Source organism: Apaloderma vittatum, unplaced genomic scaffold (assembly GCF_000703405.1).
Source record: "Apaloderma vittatum isolate BGI_N311 unplaced genomic scaffold, ASM70340v1 scaffold25304, whole genome shotgun sequence".
NCBI classification, from domain to species: domain Eukaryota; kingdom Metazoa; phylum Chordata; class Aves; order Trogoniformes; family Trogonidae; genus Apaloderma; species Apaloderma vittatum.
Genome location: NW_009714715.1, coordinates 1 through 15,421, shown reverse-complemented (window position 1 = coordinate 15,421; position 15,421 = coordinate 1). Strand labels below are relative to the sequence as shown.

The following is a 15,421-nucleotide window of genomic DNA, read 5'->3' as shown; positions in this document are numbered from 1 at the left end:
TTTTTTTTTGCCAGCTGTATCAGCTGATATTCAGGACCTTTATCCTTATCTACATATGCAAGCTCTGAGAAAGAACTGTTAGGCAGTAACTTAGGAAGAAATCAGGTTTCTTCAAAAACCAAGTCATTGGAGTGCTCAATCCAAGAGTCAAATGAATGCATAAGGGGTACGAAAAGATAGTTCTATTAAAAAAATGAGCAAAGTAAACAGGAGTCAGGTTAGGGTAAACAGAACCTAATTCCATCCCAGATGTACATGCACGCATACAGGGAAGATTTAAACCAGAACGACAGAGTAAAGAAGTAAAAATTTCCACCTAAATTTTTTTTTTACTTCATTTCCTCCTTTAAGTATCTGTTCAATGGTTAAGAAATGGGTTAACATGGATTTCACGCCTCTTTCTTCTTAAGTATAGCAATGCCAATGCTAGCTTCCACCTTTCCAAATATGTTGCTTCTCTCCCTATTTCTTCTCAAACTCATTTTACTTCTGCCCCTTTGTCCTCTTTCTTTCCTCTGTATGTGCTCTTTCTTTCCTCTTTCCATCTGCTGATGGTTAGGGCACAAGCAGGTGACAGCCTGTGTTCTCTTACCCAGCCCTTCCAATAAACCACACAGCCACTAGCAGCCACTAGAAAGCTGGCAGGAAAATACACGCAGCAATTTTCTTCTTCCAGGATCATTATATGAAGGGTGGGGCATTTTATTTACAGGGCAAGTCATGCAAAGCTACCCACTTGCACATTCGTTACAAAATCAAAACAGCATAGCCACAGCTCTATCTTATCATCATGTTTAGGCTGGCAAGTTACACTCCCATTAGGAAAAAAAAAAACAACACACCACGAGAAAAAAGAGTCATATTCTTGTGGAAATCCCAAAGAGAGAAAAACCCAAGTTAAACTGGAGGGCTCTTACTACTAAGCTCTCCAGAATACAAGGAGGCTGGTAGACTTAAAGAACCCAATTCTATAAGCAAGAATGGGTGAAATAAGCAAATTATTAAATTAACCAGGTACATCTCCTGAAACAAGTAGAAGCACACATTTAAAGTATTAATACACAAATCATTTTGCTTCAGAGTCAGCATCCTATTAAGATGAAACTGACAATTCACATCTCAGTCTTTGCCATTCAAGTTCTCTTCAGACTTGGCAATGATTCCTTAGATTCACAGGCACAAGTGATAAAAACTTAAGTAATTAAACTAAAACTGAGGCTGTGAAACAATTCAACTGCTTTGGTTATTGTGAGAGTAAAGTCAAAGGTTAATTTTATAACAGTACACTGAAAAAGCATAAAGCCAGCTATCCTCAGAGACGGGCATGGTGTGGACATCCTGTTGTGAAAACAGCCCTAAACAATCCTTCCACTCAGGGATGGATTTTATAAAATGGGACTAACCAACAAATACAAATAAAAGCACTATAACATGTGGATGACAAATTCAGAAGCCTTCATTTTGCTCCTATTTGAAGACCTGAGGGATGTACCATGGTTACTTTTGCAACCACTTTTTTTGTTTTCAAGGGCAGGTTTTTTGTTGTCTATAGTCCCCTTCAAATGCAGTAATTCTGAAAAGCAGCCAATGTTCAACACGAGTTCTTAAAAAAAACAACAAAAAAGCCCAATTACTCCTGTCACAAGTAGTCTTCCTGATCTCTTTGACTACCTCCAATGGCCTTGATAAGTGATACAGAGTTTTAAAAATCATTCAGTTAGACTGCAAATTTTACACTACTAACAGCCTTGAGGGCAAGCATTCAAGATACCAAAGAAAGGAAGCTCTGACTCAGCCAGGATGTTCAATGATCAAAGAAGGAAAAGCACCTCACACAACACAGCCTCTTCAGTTCAAATCCCAGTGAAAGTTCTCCTCAAGATGATATTATTCCAATGCAACAGCCCCAACTCACCAGTGTGTCAGAAGCACCAATGGTGGCCACTTAGCCTCACAGATCTGGTGAGATGGGAAAAGAGGTTCATCATCACTCACTAAACCCTGTTTCTCACCACATAACTGCACTAAAAAAATCCTAAGCGCAATGCACTATACTAGTTGTTTACTGAAATGGAATTCCTCTATGATACATTCCCCTGCGTGATTTTAAACAAATAAACAAAAAAGGTTCACATATTTTTCTTGGTCTTCTCTCATGTTCCACCTGCACTTGGTTCCTGTAAAAGTTGGGGAGCTCTGGTCTGTAAGTAACCAATGTTAACAGCTGCAGGGTTAAAAAAAAACTCCTGAGACAGAGCGTAAGATTTCCTCCATTTGCCAGCTATGAAGCTGAATTAAAAGACAAAAAACATCAGCAGTTTCAGATTGTCATGTACGTAACTGCAGGTTTTACCGTAACGGTACTGCAGGATTTTAGAACAGTTTGGCCTTAAGTTAGAACTAGGAAAGGACAATCTGTTTTTGACCCGATCCACAGCACATGTATTTAAAAGCCTGTACCTGGCTTCTCTTACGGACTTACACTGCCCTCAATGGCTCTTACTGACTTGACGGCTTATGCTAAACTTGATGTTTCATTCAGGGATCAGCTGTGCATGCCCTTTTCAGTCACATCTAAATTTACATTAGTTTTCCCAGGTTTGTTTTACATTTTTGTGCATGGACATACAAATCCTACAGCAGAAAGTAAGGAGTAAGAGGCTTTACTTTTGCCTCTTTGTCCTTGGCTTTCTTTTTCCTGATTTTTCACTTTCCCTGGAAGAACCTAGAAAAAAGGCATGAACCAGAAATAATCAAAGGGTAGTAAAAGGACACAAGCTGAAGGTATCAAGTTTCAAATAAGCAACTTGCACAGAGAAGAAAATCAGTTCAGCAAAGCTTGCCAGCACACTTGGTGATGTGAGAACATCAGAGAAACAGAGAAAGTAACAAAATAGAGAAACAAAAAAAAAAAACACACAAAATTAGATCTGATAAATATTAGCTTACTCACTGCAAATTCTGTTAATTTTCCAATATAACCAGGAAACTTTGTTTCCATTTCTGGCATTTTACCTCTCACCCACAACAGCAATGAGATTAATTCTTCAGTTACATCCTGTTCCTGTGTTGTTATGTTTTCCCACCATCTTGCAGAAACCTGACTGCTTCCTTCACGGATAGCTTTCCATTCAAGTTTTAGGTATATTTCCTGGGTGAGGCATTTATAACTGATGAGACCTTCCTCATGCAGTAAAAAGCTTTTCCTTTTTATCACCAATCTCAGATTAAATATGCCACCTATTTTTATTAGTTTTTAAACTTCCTCATGAAGAAAAAAACATCCTACTTCTACTGTTCGTGATGTACAGAGCAGTTCTTTACCTTGGCATAACTTCAGAAATATACAGGTGTCTACAAACACAAAGATAGCTAGAACACCTCAAGTATGAGATGTCTTTTCCATATTATGAGAGAAAAGGTTAAGAACCAAAAGAGAAGTAACACAGAAATCATTACATGGATAGATCCTTTAGTTTGTTGTTCTAATCTGAATACTTCATACAATACTAAAAAAAAAAGAACCAACAAAGTCAACATTACTTAAATAATTGGTAATCTAAGTGTGCCCTGCTTCGATAGACCTCGCTCATCTCCACAGCACTTCTTACAGCATCATGCCTGGTGGTTCTACATACTGCAGTTAAAAAAAAAGTATTCCAGCACAATTACAGTGTCTCCTTTTCACCCACACAGACTAAACAGGCTTTGTCCCGTCCATCAATGCAGGCTGCTGCAGTATGATTACACACCTAAAGCAACTGTAAATGGCGTAAGGCAGGAGACAGAAATAGGCTCCATTATATCATTCTCTCAGAACGCAAACAGTGCCTGCACAAGATAAATTATGTATTAGACTGCGTCAATGCTGAACTTTCACACAGAATGTCCCGCATCGTCATCAGCAGAAGCAGTCACAAAGCAATAGTTTTGACAAGGTGCTGACATTTTACAGCCTCATCATCTAATCCTATTGAGAGCAAGTGCAGACATGATAAAGAGCTAATGAGCTGCTCCACGCACACCGCTCCAGCCACCGCTGCTGCCTCTGCCACAGGCCCACAGCAAACGGAAAGGTCAGCCACGAATGCTCTCATTGCATCTACTATTATCACTCTACCGAAGAAGCCCTGGAAGAATTATGGGCTCCTCGTTCCATATTTTGTATTATGCAAGGCTCTTAGCTGTGAAGATAATACCACACCTCTCCTCGCTCCTAGCACAATCTCATGACCTCACTCTAAAAACATCAACACGTCGTTAAAACTATGGCTCTGTGAGGTTAGTCAGTCAAGCTGCCACACAGAAAATCGGTTAGCACCTCAAAAGCCTTACAATTCTCTCACACGCTCTTATTGTTAAAGGAAGACAAACTGAGTAAGTCTTCAAATAGCTAGAGATTTTATTTAACAAAATCATGCTAAAAAGGTACTCCATTCAATCCCATACAATGCCAACCTATTGAGCAACTCTTCACTTCCCTTTGCATCACATGAGTTTTGCACTCATGCAGAGTAGATTTATAACATGCTTAAAATAATTCCATAAATCCTGACATGTTGCAGAGCACCCCCTTTCTTGACTTCAAGGCTTGTACAAGTCTTTCCTGCATACCATCAATATTTTACTTAGTATTTCAGAGTTAAATATCTATAAATACCCAAACACACATATATACAGACATCAAACCCCCAAAAATTTCTTCCTCCTCTTAATAAACTCATACTATCTCTTTCAGCCCTTTTCTTGCACAGTGTCTCACCACAATTTTAAAGAAACAGTACACATTTCCTCACAGGATATATAAGGTATACACTGCAAAGCGGGGCAAAGGAGCAGGAATTCTATATTACAAATAGTAAAGCTTTAAAAATATCAACAAAGCAGAACGTTCTAACATAACAAATGAAGAGCTCTACATTAAAAAAAGACTTCATTATTTCAGTATCTCTTTGTTTGCTTGTTTAATCATCCCCTGGGACAATCTGTACTGTTAAGAAACGTGTAGAAAACAGTCATCAGTTTTTGTTGTTGTTCAATTAGTGCTATACTCAGTGTTTGAGCTCATGCAAGTGTCCTTTGGGGAAACGTCCTGCGTGCCATTAGCACTATTCTTAATGAGGGAAAGCATGAAACTCCTTTAGTGCTCTGCCAGAATTGTTTTATCTTCGAGTCAAAAGAACAACTGCTTGGAGTAACCCCAAAAAAAGCATTTAACAATTACAAGTGACAAACAATATTCCCAAGCATTATACTCATAGCACTCTTCTATTTATAGGCTAACAGTTATTATAGCGAATAAAATATGTATTAGGCAGCTTTATTATGCTGACAGTCATGATTGCCCAGTTAAGGCTACTACGATGGTTTCCATTATAAGCCCACTTTTGGTCCCTTTTACTTTTTCTGTGAGAGGTAGGGTGGGGAACAGGAGGATGTTTCATGTTTGGTTTCAAGACAAAGGAGAATATTTTTAGGAAGTTTGAGGTTAATTGGACATGATGCTTTTGAGATATGGGACATAGGCGTTTCTTTATTTTTTTTGAAGAAAAAAGCAGTTTAGTAGCGATGATTTTTTCATAACAAGATTTTTAACTAGTTCTCCAGAATTTCTTTAAAATATAAAATCAGAATTTAAATCTACATGAAAGGAAGTTCAAGACTGACAGCTCTAGGAAATACATAAACACTTTTCCTAGCTACATTTATTTTCAAGAAGACATGTAAGCTTTTTCCACTGGGGGGAGAAAAAAAAAAGGCAAAGCAAAAATTTAAGAACACTAGGCTTAAAAACAAAACCAAAAGCAACATTCTTAAGTCTTATCACCATTTCTCTCCCAATTATGGTTTTTCTTGAATAGTGGGGGAATAAAGCATTCCCTCTCACAGTCTCTCTTTATCTAATTGTCTCCTCAATCTTTGTATCTCTAGGTTTTCTGTCTCTGCTTCATAATGCCAACATCAAGCATCTTCACATCTCAGACACCTCCCTGACCCTTGCTTCAGCACTACCCAGATCTACAAGCCTGCATATTCCTTTTTTTTTGCCAACCCCAATGACTAACTGGAGAGTGGAGAATTTAATGAACAAGGTAAGAGTAAAGCTCTGGCTAAAAGTTTGCATTTCATACTTGTCATACACACAAGCTCATTTAAGCAACGCCTAAAAGCATTCCCGGTCTTCTCAGTGACACACACGTACTTTCTAACACACGCCTTTACAAAACATGCACAATGGACACCAGCTGACACAAACTCCCCTCAGAGGAGCATCTTGTAGAAGAGCTAGAATTTAAGTAGATGCCATGGAAAACTCAAAGAAAGGGAATGAAGACAACTTATTTCAGCTGGATTTTATATACAGTCTTCTTAATGAGGCATGAACTACCTAAGTACAGCTCTCAGGGCCAGGCAGTGATTATACAGCTGATAAGATTCCACAGACTTGACACTTACTCATGTCACGTGAAGAGAGGAAAAAGACCAAAGCACAGCCATTCCCAGTTCTAACTCCAGAAACACAATGAGGGGCTGCATATTTCTATCTTATTAGTTAGTGCACTAATACCTCTGACATCCTTTCTTTTTACCTAGAGAGGTCACTAAGATTCATTCTCTTAAATTGCCTTAAGACTGCAGTAAAATTCTTTAATCCTACGGCAATCTCACTCCAAGTCTCACGCAAGTGTTAGGGATGTGCTGTTGTATATGTAACTGCCTGCAGTTCTGGGTTCTATGGTTTAAGAAGGGTGTGAAGGTCCTTGAATTTGTGCAGAGGAAGGCAACAAGGGTGGTGAAGGGGCTGGAAAGCGTGAACTGTGAGGAGCAGCCAAGGACTTTGGGTTTGAATTATTTGGAAAGGAGGAGGCTGAGAGGCAACTTTATTGCTCTCTACAGCTTCCTGAGGAGAAGTGGAGAGGAAGGTGTAGAGGTCTTCTCCCTGGGATCCAGCAGTAGGACATGTGAGAATGGTTCAAAGCTGCATCAGTAGAGGTTTAGACTGGACATAAGGAAGCATTTCTTTAAGGAGGGGGGTCATCAAACACTGGAACAGGCTTCCTAGAGAAATAGTCAATGCCCTAATCCTGTCGGTGTTTAAAAGGCATTTGGACAATGCCCTCAATAAACACACTCTAACTTTTGGTCAGCCCTGAAGTGGTCAGGCAGTTGGACTAGATGATCACTGTATGTGCCTTGCAGCTGAAATCATCTATTCTATTATAAAAGCGTCCCAGCTGTGGATATATTGAGACATCATACACGTGCAGCAGGTCTCTGACTTCCTCTGCTAGAGGTCTATAGTAATTTGGTCTGCTTTACAATGGACAAACACGGCTTAATCATTTAAAATGCTGAGATTTAAAACACGGGGGGAAAGTTTTAGAAATGCTGAATTATTTCTGATAGCATACTTTCAGTTGTTTTCTATAGATTTTATTCCAGGTAAGCTGCCCCACAGTAAGAACAGAGGTTAGTATACCTCTTTGAATTTACTCACACAGACAAAAACTAGGAAAACAGAGACAATTCAGGTGAAGCAGCTTATTCAGGGTAACAATTTTGCTTACAGGGCAAGGCTGCAAGCTTGTATCATGAGGTCTCACACAGATTCATGAGGCAGCAGACCGCAAATGCTGCTGTTATATAGATAGCACTGCATGACTCATGCAAACTACAAATTTCAGAGGTTATTCACATAAGGTTTACAAGTCGCAATGAAACTTTCAAAACTTTTTGTTCATAATAGTGAGTGCAAGTATTTTCAGCTTTTGTAAGCAGTACTTAAAACGAAAGTCCAAACATGTTTTCAGCATGTCAAGATACTCATAATATACTTGAGGATAGCATTGTTCACAGTTTGAGGTCATCTGTAGTGTCAGAGTTTTGAATATCTCTTTCTTTCCATTGCCTCATTACAGTACTAAGCTATAAATAGTAGCAAGATGCACGCAGATTAAGTGGCTCTCAGAAAAACCACTTACATTTAATTTGACCAATCCAACGCATGACAGGTAAGAGGTCTCTGGAAATTAATCAGAAGTCACCAAAGACTAGCATGGCAAGCTCCTAGTTCAGAACTGTCAAGCTGAGCTTTCACTTAAGAGCTGTCTCAGACTTAAGTAGGAGTAAAACATAAGTGCAAATTAACCTGCGCACAGTCTCGTAAATTACATAGATGTCTTTGCTGCTGGTTTATCAATCAACCCAATCGATATTTTTAAACAATTACATCATTTAGGGCAAATCTTTAGCTCTCCTCAGCCAAGGAAGTCTCACCTGAGCTAGGAAACTATACAGGATTCCAATACGTTTAAAACAAGACTGATAAACACAAGACATTTTTAGGCCATCACCAAGATGTCAAAGAAGCAGTTACATAGTCTACTTATGTGTTGGCATAACAAGTTTAGGTAAGATTTAGATTGTCAGCAAAAAAATATGATTTGACAACAGAAGTCATGAAAGCACTGGGACTTCGTATCTCAGAGATGTTAGTCAAGTCTGCTATTTACAAAAAGGAGCGCAACTGAAACAGATATAAACTCTGATTTAATGCTTGTAACATAGAGGCAGTTCTGAATCTTTAGAAGAAAATTGTAATCTAAGGGTTTTAATTCATGAACTTTGTCAGCTCAGAATGGGATCACTTCACAATACAGTCACTCCCAGAATTTATAATGCTTTGGGCGGGGTAAATGAGTGTCTTGCAAATACTCTTCTTGGTCAGAAAGGCGCAGCCAGTACATTTGTTAGAACTACTCTCAACCTGAGTTTAGGTCAAGGTCCAAATTTTTCCAGTTGTAGTCTCTCATTTAAATCTTCATTTAACTGCAATGATAAGATGATTCTAGAGCAACAGCCTCTCTAATACCAGAGCTAACTTGCTAATGGCAAAGATGAATGTGAGTCCTGATTTATAACCATTGAAATATGACAAATTCAGACCTGAGGCATGAGGAGGAACCGCTGCTACACAAACTGAGCTTAGGGCAAAATAACAGCATACTTCCCCTATTTTAAAATAATTTACCTGGAGATATAGCTCTGTGGAACTGATACATGTCTTCTCCAATGAGTTCCTGAGCAACCTGCTTAATCTTCCGTCGGACAGCATCTAGCTTGACTTCAGATTCATTTAGGATTTCTTCCCCATTGGGAGCACTACGATCATAAAAAAGAAACTGAAAGAGCAGTTTTCACAACACAAGCAAACAGTTAAAAAATTATTACACATTTTCTGTTACTAATCAATACATTCTCAGTGGCTTCAGGGAAAAGTAAAGCTGATATTGGAAGCAGTTTAATTTTCATTGATACCTTCTGCAGATTCTTACCACGACAATAATCAATCTGCCAAACCTAGTTCTGGTAGTATGTTTATTTCAGTCTAGAAATTTAATTATTGCTTAAGTAAGAACAATGAGAAACACGTAAAAAGGCTTCAAAAAAGTATTCCGGAAAACTAGCAGGATTTGCAGGGGCCCTTCAACCTCTTAAAAATATCACTATTTTGCAATACCTTAGTATTGCAAAATACAACACATGCTCTACTTCTACATGTGATTTATTTACCTTTTTTTAGGAAGTCATTATGGACTATGCTATTCAGGAAAAGCTGAAATATCCGATTCACAACCACAATATACACTTGGCATTTAAATTTTAATTTATCTAAATTCCTCTAAACTTACCCCTTCCCTATGCCCAAATAATCTATACAGTACATTAGTTTACAGTCTATTTAAGGAATTACTGACAGACTGGTCCCAAGAAAACATTCAAAAGCAAAGAGATTTCGGAAAGTAAAGTCACAATAATAGCGAAAAGAAAAGGAGAAGGAAATAAAAATACACCACAGAAAGCTTCCACTCTTACAAAAACAGAAATGTCTAACAAAATAGGAAGAAAAAAATATCAGAGTGGAGAGTTTTTGGTTGTTGTTCTTTCCTCTACCAGTTCCCAGATATCCAGCCCCTGCAGTGGGAGTAGCTATTTACAGTCAAGGCTGCAGCAGTTACTAGAATTATCACAATGCCTCTTTGCAGAAGAGGACCAAGTTAAAGAGAGGGCAACTTCATAATCCCTATTTATAACTGTTACTACTATGGTAACTATAAATAGTTACTACTACAGCAGAAATACATTAATAGGTAACAAAAAATAAGGAACAGGGAGAGCTGTTATAACTGTAGCACGTAAGACCAATGTTTGGCACATATATTAAGTATTTTATACAACAGGCTACACAAAGCTTCACATTTTCCTGTTATTCTAGTTTGTCTGTGGCTCCCAAAGATTGCTTGAAAGCTCGTGAGAACAGAAAACATGTAAAAGGTCAAAACTTCACACAAAAGCCTCTTAGGTTGCAGCACATATTGAAGGAAACAGAACCCAGGTCACCTCCTCTTTGCATTGATGACATGGGGTGAGGCTGCAAAAAACAAAACGGTGAAGTAACTCCAGAGGCAACTAACCAGAAGGCAGGGGGCACGTTCTTCTCACCCTGCTGGCGGAAAGCTAAAAAGCTCTCCCTGCTGTTACACTCTGCTACTCTCATCCTGTTTAATACATCAGTAAAACCAACCCAGAAACCTGAACCAGCATCTTTTAAGCCTCGAACCGGCATACGCATTCATTAGATAACATCCACCCTAAAGGATGTTTATGGGAAGTTAATTAAATTCCTCTCAACAGGACATTGCAGCCATTAATCGCAAATACAGAGATCACTGCAAGGCAGCTTCTCGGTTTCTACGAATAATGTCATGTTCAATGCGACTCACCTGGTAAACCTGTGGAGCAGAAATATCGTTCTTTTGCTTTCAATGGTTATGTCACGACTGAGCTTCACAAGCCGTTCATATTTATCGTGCCTGGTGTCAAGCTCCAGCTGAAACGCTGCGGAGTCAACCATCAAAGCAACAAGTGTGATTATCACATAGCACAGCACAGGGGAAGAGCAGAGAGCCTGTGCCACAGTCACTGCTTATGGGCCTCAGCCTCATCCGCCTTTTACTGGAGTGCCTCTTCCCAAGGTGGGGCACAGCTGCCAATGCCACCACCGCCCACCACCCGCGAGAGGTGCAAAACTCATCACTGCTACTACTTTGGTTTAATAACTCAGGTTTAAATACATATCAATCCTGAGAATGCTTTAAGGCAGCCCAAACAGTTTTAAGGTAAAATACTTGTCTAGTAGAATCTGTCCTGTAATATTGCTCTTCAGGAAACTGACTTAAAATTTCACCCAAAATAAATTAAAAAATAAACGCCTACAATCAGTAGTAAGATTCGCCAGTCTCTAAAATAAACAAACAAAAAAGGCATTTGCCTAAAGCACATATACTCTTAAAATGCACCATTTATTAAAAATAAAAGTTTCACAACCCAACTACACTTGGCCAGAAGTCAAATATGTAAATATCCCTAAGAATGAGCAGTACTAAAGGAAAGTGAGATCAGTTACTTAAAATAAGATTCCTGACTTACTCTCGAACTGCAGTGAACACAGAGAAGGGAGGACGTGTACCTGTTTATCACAGTCAAACGTTATGAATGTTTCACAGATATCATTATCATTTTATAGGCCATTATTCCACTAGAAAAACCACTGATAGATACTTGTAAGAAATATGACACATTTCCTGCATATCTGTCTGAGGTGTTAAAGTGTCTGTGTGACAAGATGGTGAAAATAAATGAAGAACTTGTATTTTTTTAAAGAGTCTGACAAGTGAGTGTCCTTTAGAAAAGCACAGCAGTTTGCTGGCAAGCAAAGTTTAGATGAAGCTACAGAAGCAACTGTATTTCCCATCCCCTTGATGAAAACTTGGTAGTTGTTCCTCTGTTCTGTTCTCCCCAGTCTTCTGAAACGCTAAGAATCAAGTCACAAATGCTCCTACTGATCTTTTAAATGTTTCACACATCTGACTAACCTGTCTCTTCCAAATTCTGAAAGTCAAGTCTATCACTCAATTATCTTCAAGAAGAAATTTTCCCTCAGATCATAGTGACAGGAACTTAAGGGAGGGTGATTGGTATTTTCATTCATAGGATGCCATATGTGACATCTCCACTGACCATTTACAGATTGCACCCACCAGGAAATTCATTACTCTGAAGATCTACAATATCAGCAATGCCCCTGATTTCTTCTGGACAGTTGTGGCTTTTAAATTTTTACATTAGATTTTAAACCTCTTAAGGACTACTAGGAAGCGTTTTGCGACCTTTAAATAAAACATGCGACAGATAACGGTAATCTTTATCCTAAAAGGATGCAAGAAAACCTACCATACTGTTGCCCAAAATCGCATAGGATTAGAACTCAGGAGATTCTTCAGGGTAACACTTTGAGACCTCGCAGCTATTTCCTCCACCCATTCCACTTCAACACTTAATCTACTGCTGAAAGCAAAGACTAAGTATTGATTTTGGTGGTGCAGAATCAGACCATTAAAAATGACACTTAATAAACCTCAACCTTTCAAAACAAGATACTATCTGGTCTCTGCATCACTAAGCTGTCATATTTAAAATATATTGAGCAAAAAAAGGTGTAACTGAATACTCCTTGGGTTTCGATAAATTATTTTTATAGAAGAAAATTTCTTAGTGTTATTTTTTGGAAATATATGGTGCCAACAGATCTGTCTACTCAAGTGCAACGTTTTTCCAAAGAGATGAAAAAGAGGAAAACGGGTGTAACTGTTTAACTTCACACATTAAGATTTTTGGATTCAGGCAAATATACATAGAAATGGTGCGCGAGTCCAGTTCACCTTACACAGCTTGCTCAACCATAAGCCATCTGGAGCACACCTTTCCTTAATGCTTGTGCCTGACGTGGAGACAAAGACCACCAGTGTCTCCATCTGGGGTTTATAAGCACTAGTGCAATACAAAGAGTGGATCTTTGGAAAGCTGAATAAACAGTGTCCTTTGCATCCTTCCTGAAATTAACCAAACGCTGCTGACTGGATCTCATGGGAAAGGAGGGAAACAAGTGTTGTTTTGAATTTGAATTAGTGGCAACTTTATGATAACCTGACACGCCTGAGAGTAAAAAATTATAGCTGAAAGTACAGTTGCACTACTCAACAGCCACCCAGCTTCTACTTCTTCATCCTCCTTGGCTTCATAAAAAAATAGGTGGGACAGGGAAAATTTTAGATCAAGAATTAATCTGTTCTCCATATGACATTTCCTTCCTTCTTCTGTCAGCGCTTCTCATTTCTGAAGCACAATTTTGCCTTATTAGGGCTTGTCTAATGAAAAAGTTCAACTACATGTACCAGAGTTTAAATCTGCTTTTGTGAAAAATTCCATAAATACAAATTTAAATAAACGTCTACATTAGTTAGCTAAACTCTTGTTTTTAAAAAGTACATGTATAAATAGCTAACAACTCACAAATCAGTGCATCCAGATTTACATTAAAGTAGCTTAGTCATCTGCACACCAGAGCTAAGGTCAACAGCCAAGGACCTTCTCAGCCTCCCCAAAGGCAGCCATCTTCTCCACTTGTCCCCATGGCTCAGATTTTGCATTACATCTCTGTAGGACTAACATTTTTTACAGTTTTCTTAGCATCATGTTCAGCACAAGCCAGGTGGGGAGGGGGAACAGCAGGTAGGATGAAAAAGGGAGCAAGTAATGAGGGAGGTCAAGCTATCTCAAATCCCACTCTCAGGACTTTTATTGCACAAAAAGCAAAACCTCAAGCTCTGAATGTGTGAAGCATCAGTTCAACTAGTTTCAAGTTTCTCCCCAAAAGAAAACTAGTTTATTCCATCCCTAAATACTAGTAATTTCCTAGCATTTTCTACACATTTTTATAAACTGGCTTTCCAAATGCTTACTCAGATTTAAATGCTTACTTACATTTAAAAGATGTCATCAAAGCTGAAGATGGATTAACATTCTCTTTTTCCTCTCTTCTTTGACCATGTGGAAAATTGTCATGCTTTCGTTTTCTGAACCCTCCTGATCCTATTAATTAAAGATAAACACAGATTACTTTATTTAAAAATAAACTGACTTTGCTAGAGTATCAACAGCATCAGAATGCTGTTGTCAGAGCATTCTTGACTGCAGCTGTATTTTACATGACATAGTAACCTACCTGGACAAATCTTATTACCAACTGACATCATCTTCACATTAGCACGCTACTTTTTCCACTACATTCCTAGTGAAAATTAGAAAACAAATCCTACCAATTTCAATGGATTAGTGTGGTAGGATCCCAAGCCCTTTTTTGACTTCAGTAAGGTCTTTGCACCCTTTAATGTTTCCCTTCTGTAAGAGACTGGCTGTATGGAAATCCTTGTGTGAGCAGCACCCTATAGGATTATAAATTCTTTTCTCCCCCTCTCCTTTTTTTTTTTTTGAAATTATTTTAAATATTCAGCATGACAGAAGTCTATAAAGTTTTCATTACTGTATTTACTTATGTCAGGGGTCTTCAGTAACCAGAAAAAGTAGCAAAGCATAATTTATGTAGACTGCCATTTTCCAGGTATGCAAGTTTAGCTCCTGCAGCATAGCATCTTAAGGTCCTTACACACTGCTCATTAACCAGCTTCTTCTCTTTTCACCCACTCCCTTCAACTGGCCTTGCATGCCTCTTCCTTAGCCTCCCTTTTCAAACCCTCACCCAGAACTCATTTGGCTTTGATTGTGTTTTACCGCTGATTTACACTCTGTACTGTCTCTTCCTTTTGTCCTTCCTTTACCTAGGACTGACTCATTGTGTCACTCAATAATCAACCATTCCTCCCTCTCATTACCTCCTTTTTTTGACAGCTGTACACCCTATGTTCCTAACAGAGGCAAAAAACCTGGCAAACTCTTACATACAAGCATACCTTTTAGAACATGTGGAATTCTCTCAATTTCCTTAAAAGAAGAACAAAAGGAAGCTACTTAAAAGTTACAGACCAACTTTGGATTTTAAAATGTTTCCGTTTAATTGTTTATTATCCCAAACCAAAACCAGAAGTGGGTGTAGTTATTTTCTAAAAGAGGAAACCGAAAATCATTTTTTCCTTCTTTTCTGTTATACACGAGTTGAGGGTTTTGTTTTTCCTGTAGCAGCTGAAAACATTACAAAGACAACCCCTGAAATCGTGCAGAGAGCTGAACTCACTTTTCGGTATTCCAAAAGTTGGGAGCATAATGACCTACAGGAAAAAAACCTGGCCCTCCTGAAGTGTGTAGGGGGAAGAAAGAAAGAAAGAGATGCTCCACCGAACAACCAACAACTCGAGTATCAGAAAACCGCGGGCTGCAGTAATTTTAAAAAATTAAAAAGCCAGCTTCCTTGTTGCAACTCTTACTTTGGCGATGCAGGGAGGTCTGTGGGGCTGCCCGGGCTAAACCAAGGCACACGCCGCACGGCGAGAGCTGCCTCTCCCAC

At 38.7% G+C, this 15,421-nt stretch overlaps 1 protein-coding gene across 1 annotated transcript; it reads right to left on the bottom strand.

The window, feature by feature from the left end:
* Window positions 1–9,031: 9,031 nt before the first annotated feature.
* LOC104273523 (translin-associated protein X-like) lies at window positions 9,032–14,901 on the bottom strand (the record flags this gene model as incomplete). Its single annotated transcript, XM_009868878.1, has 4 exons — window positions 9,032–9,162; window positions 10,785–10,899; window positions 13,885–13,992; window positions 14,871–14,901. Coding segments are annotated over 4 exons (385 nt in total), but the record flags the coding sequence as incomplete, so codon positions are not given.
* Window positions 14,902–15,421: the final 520 nt, after the last annotated feature.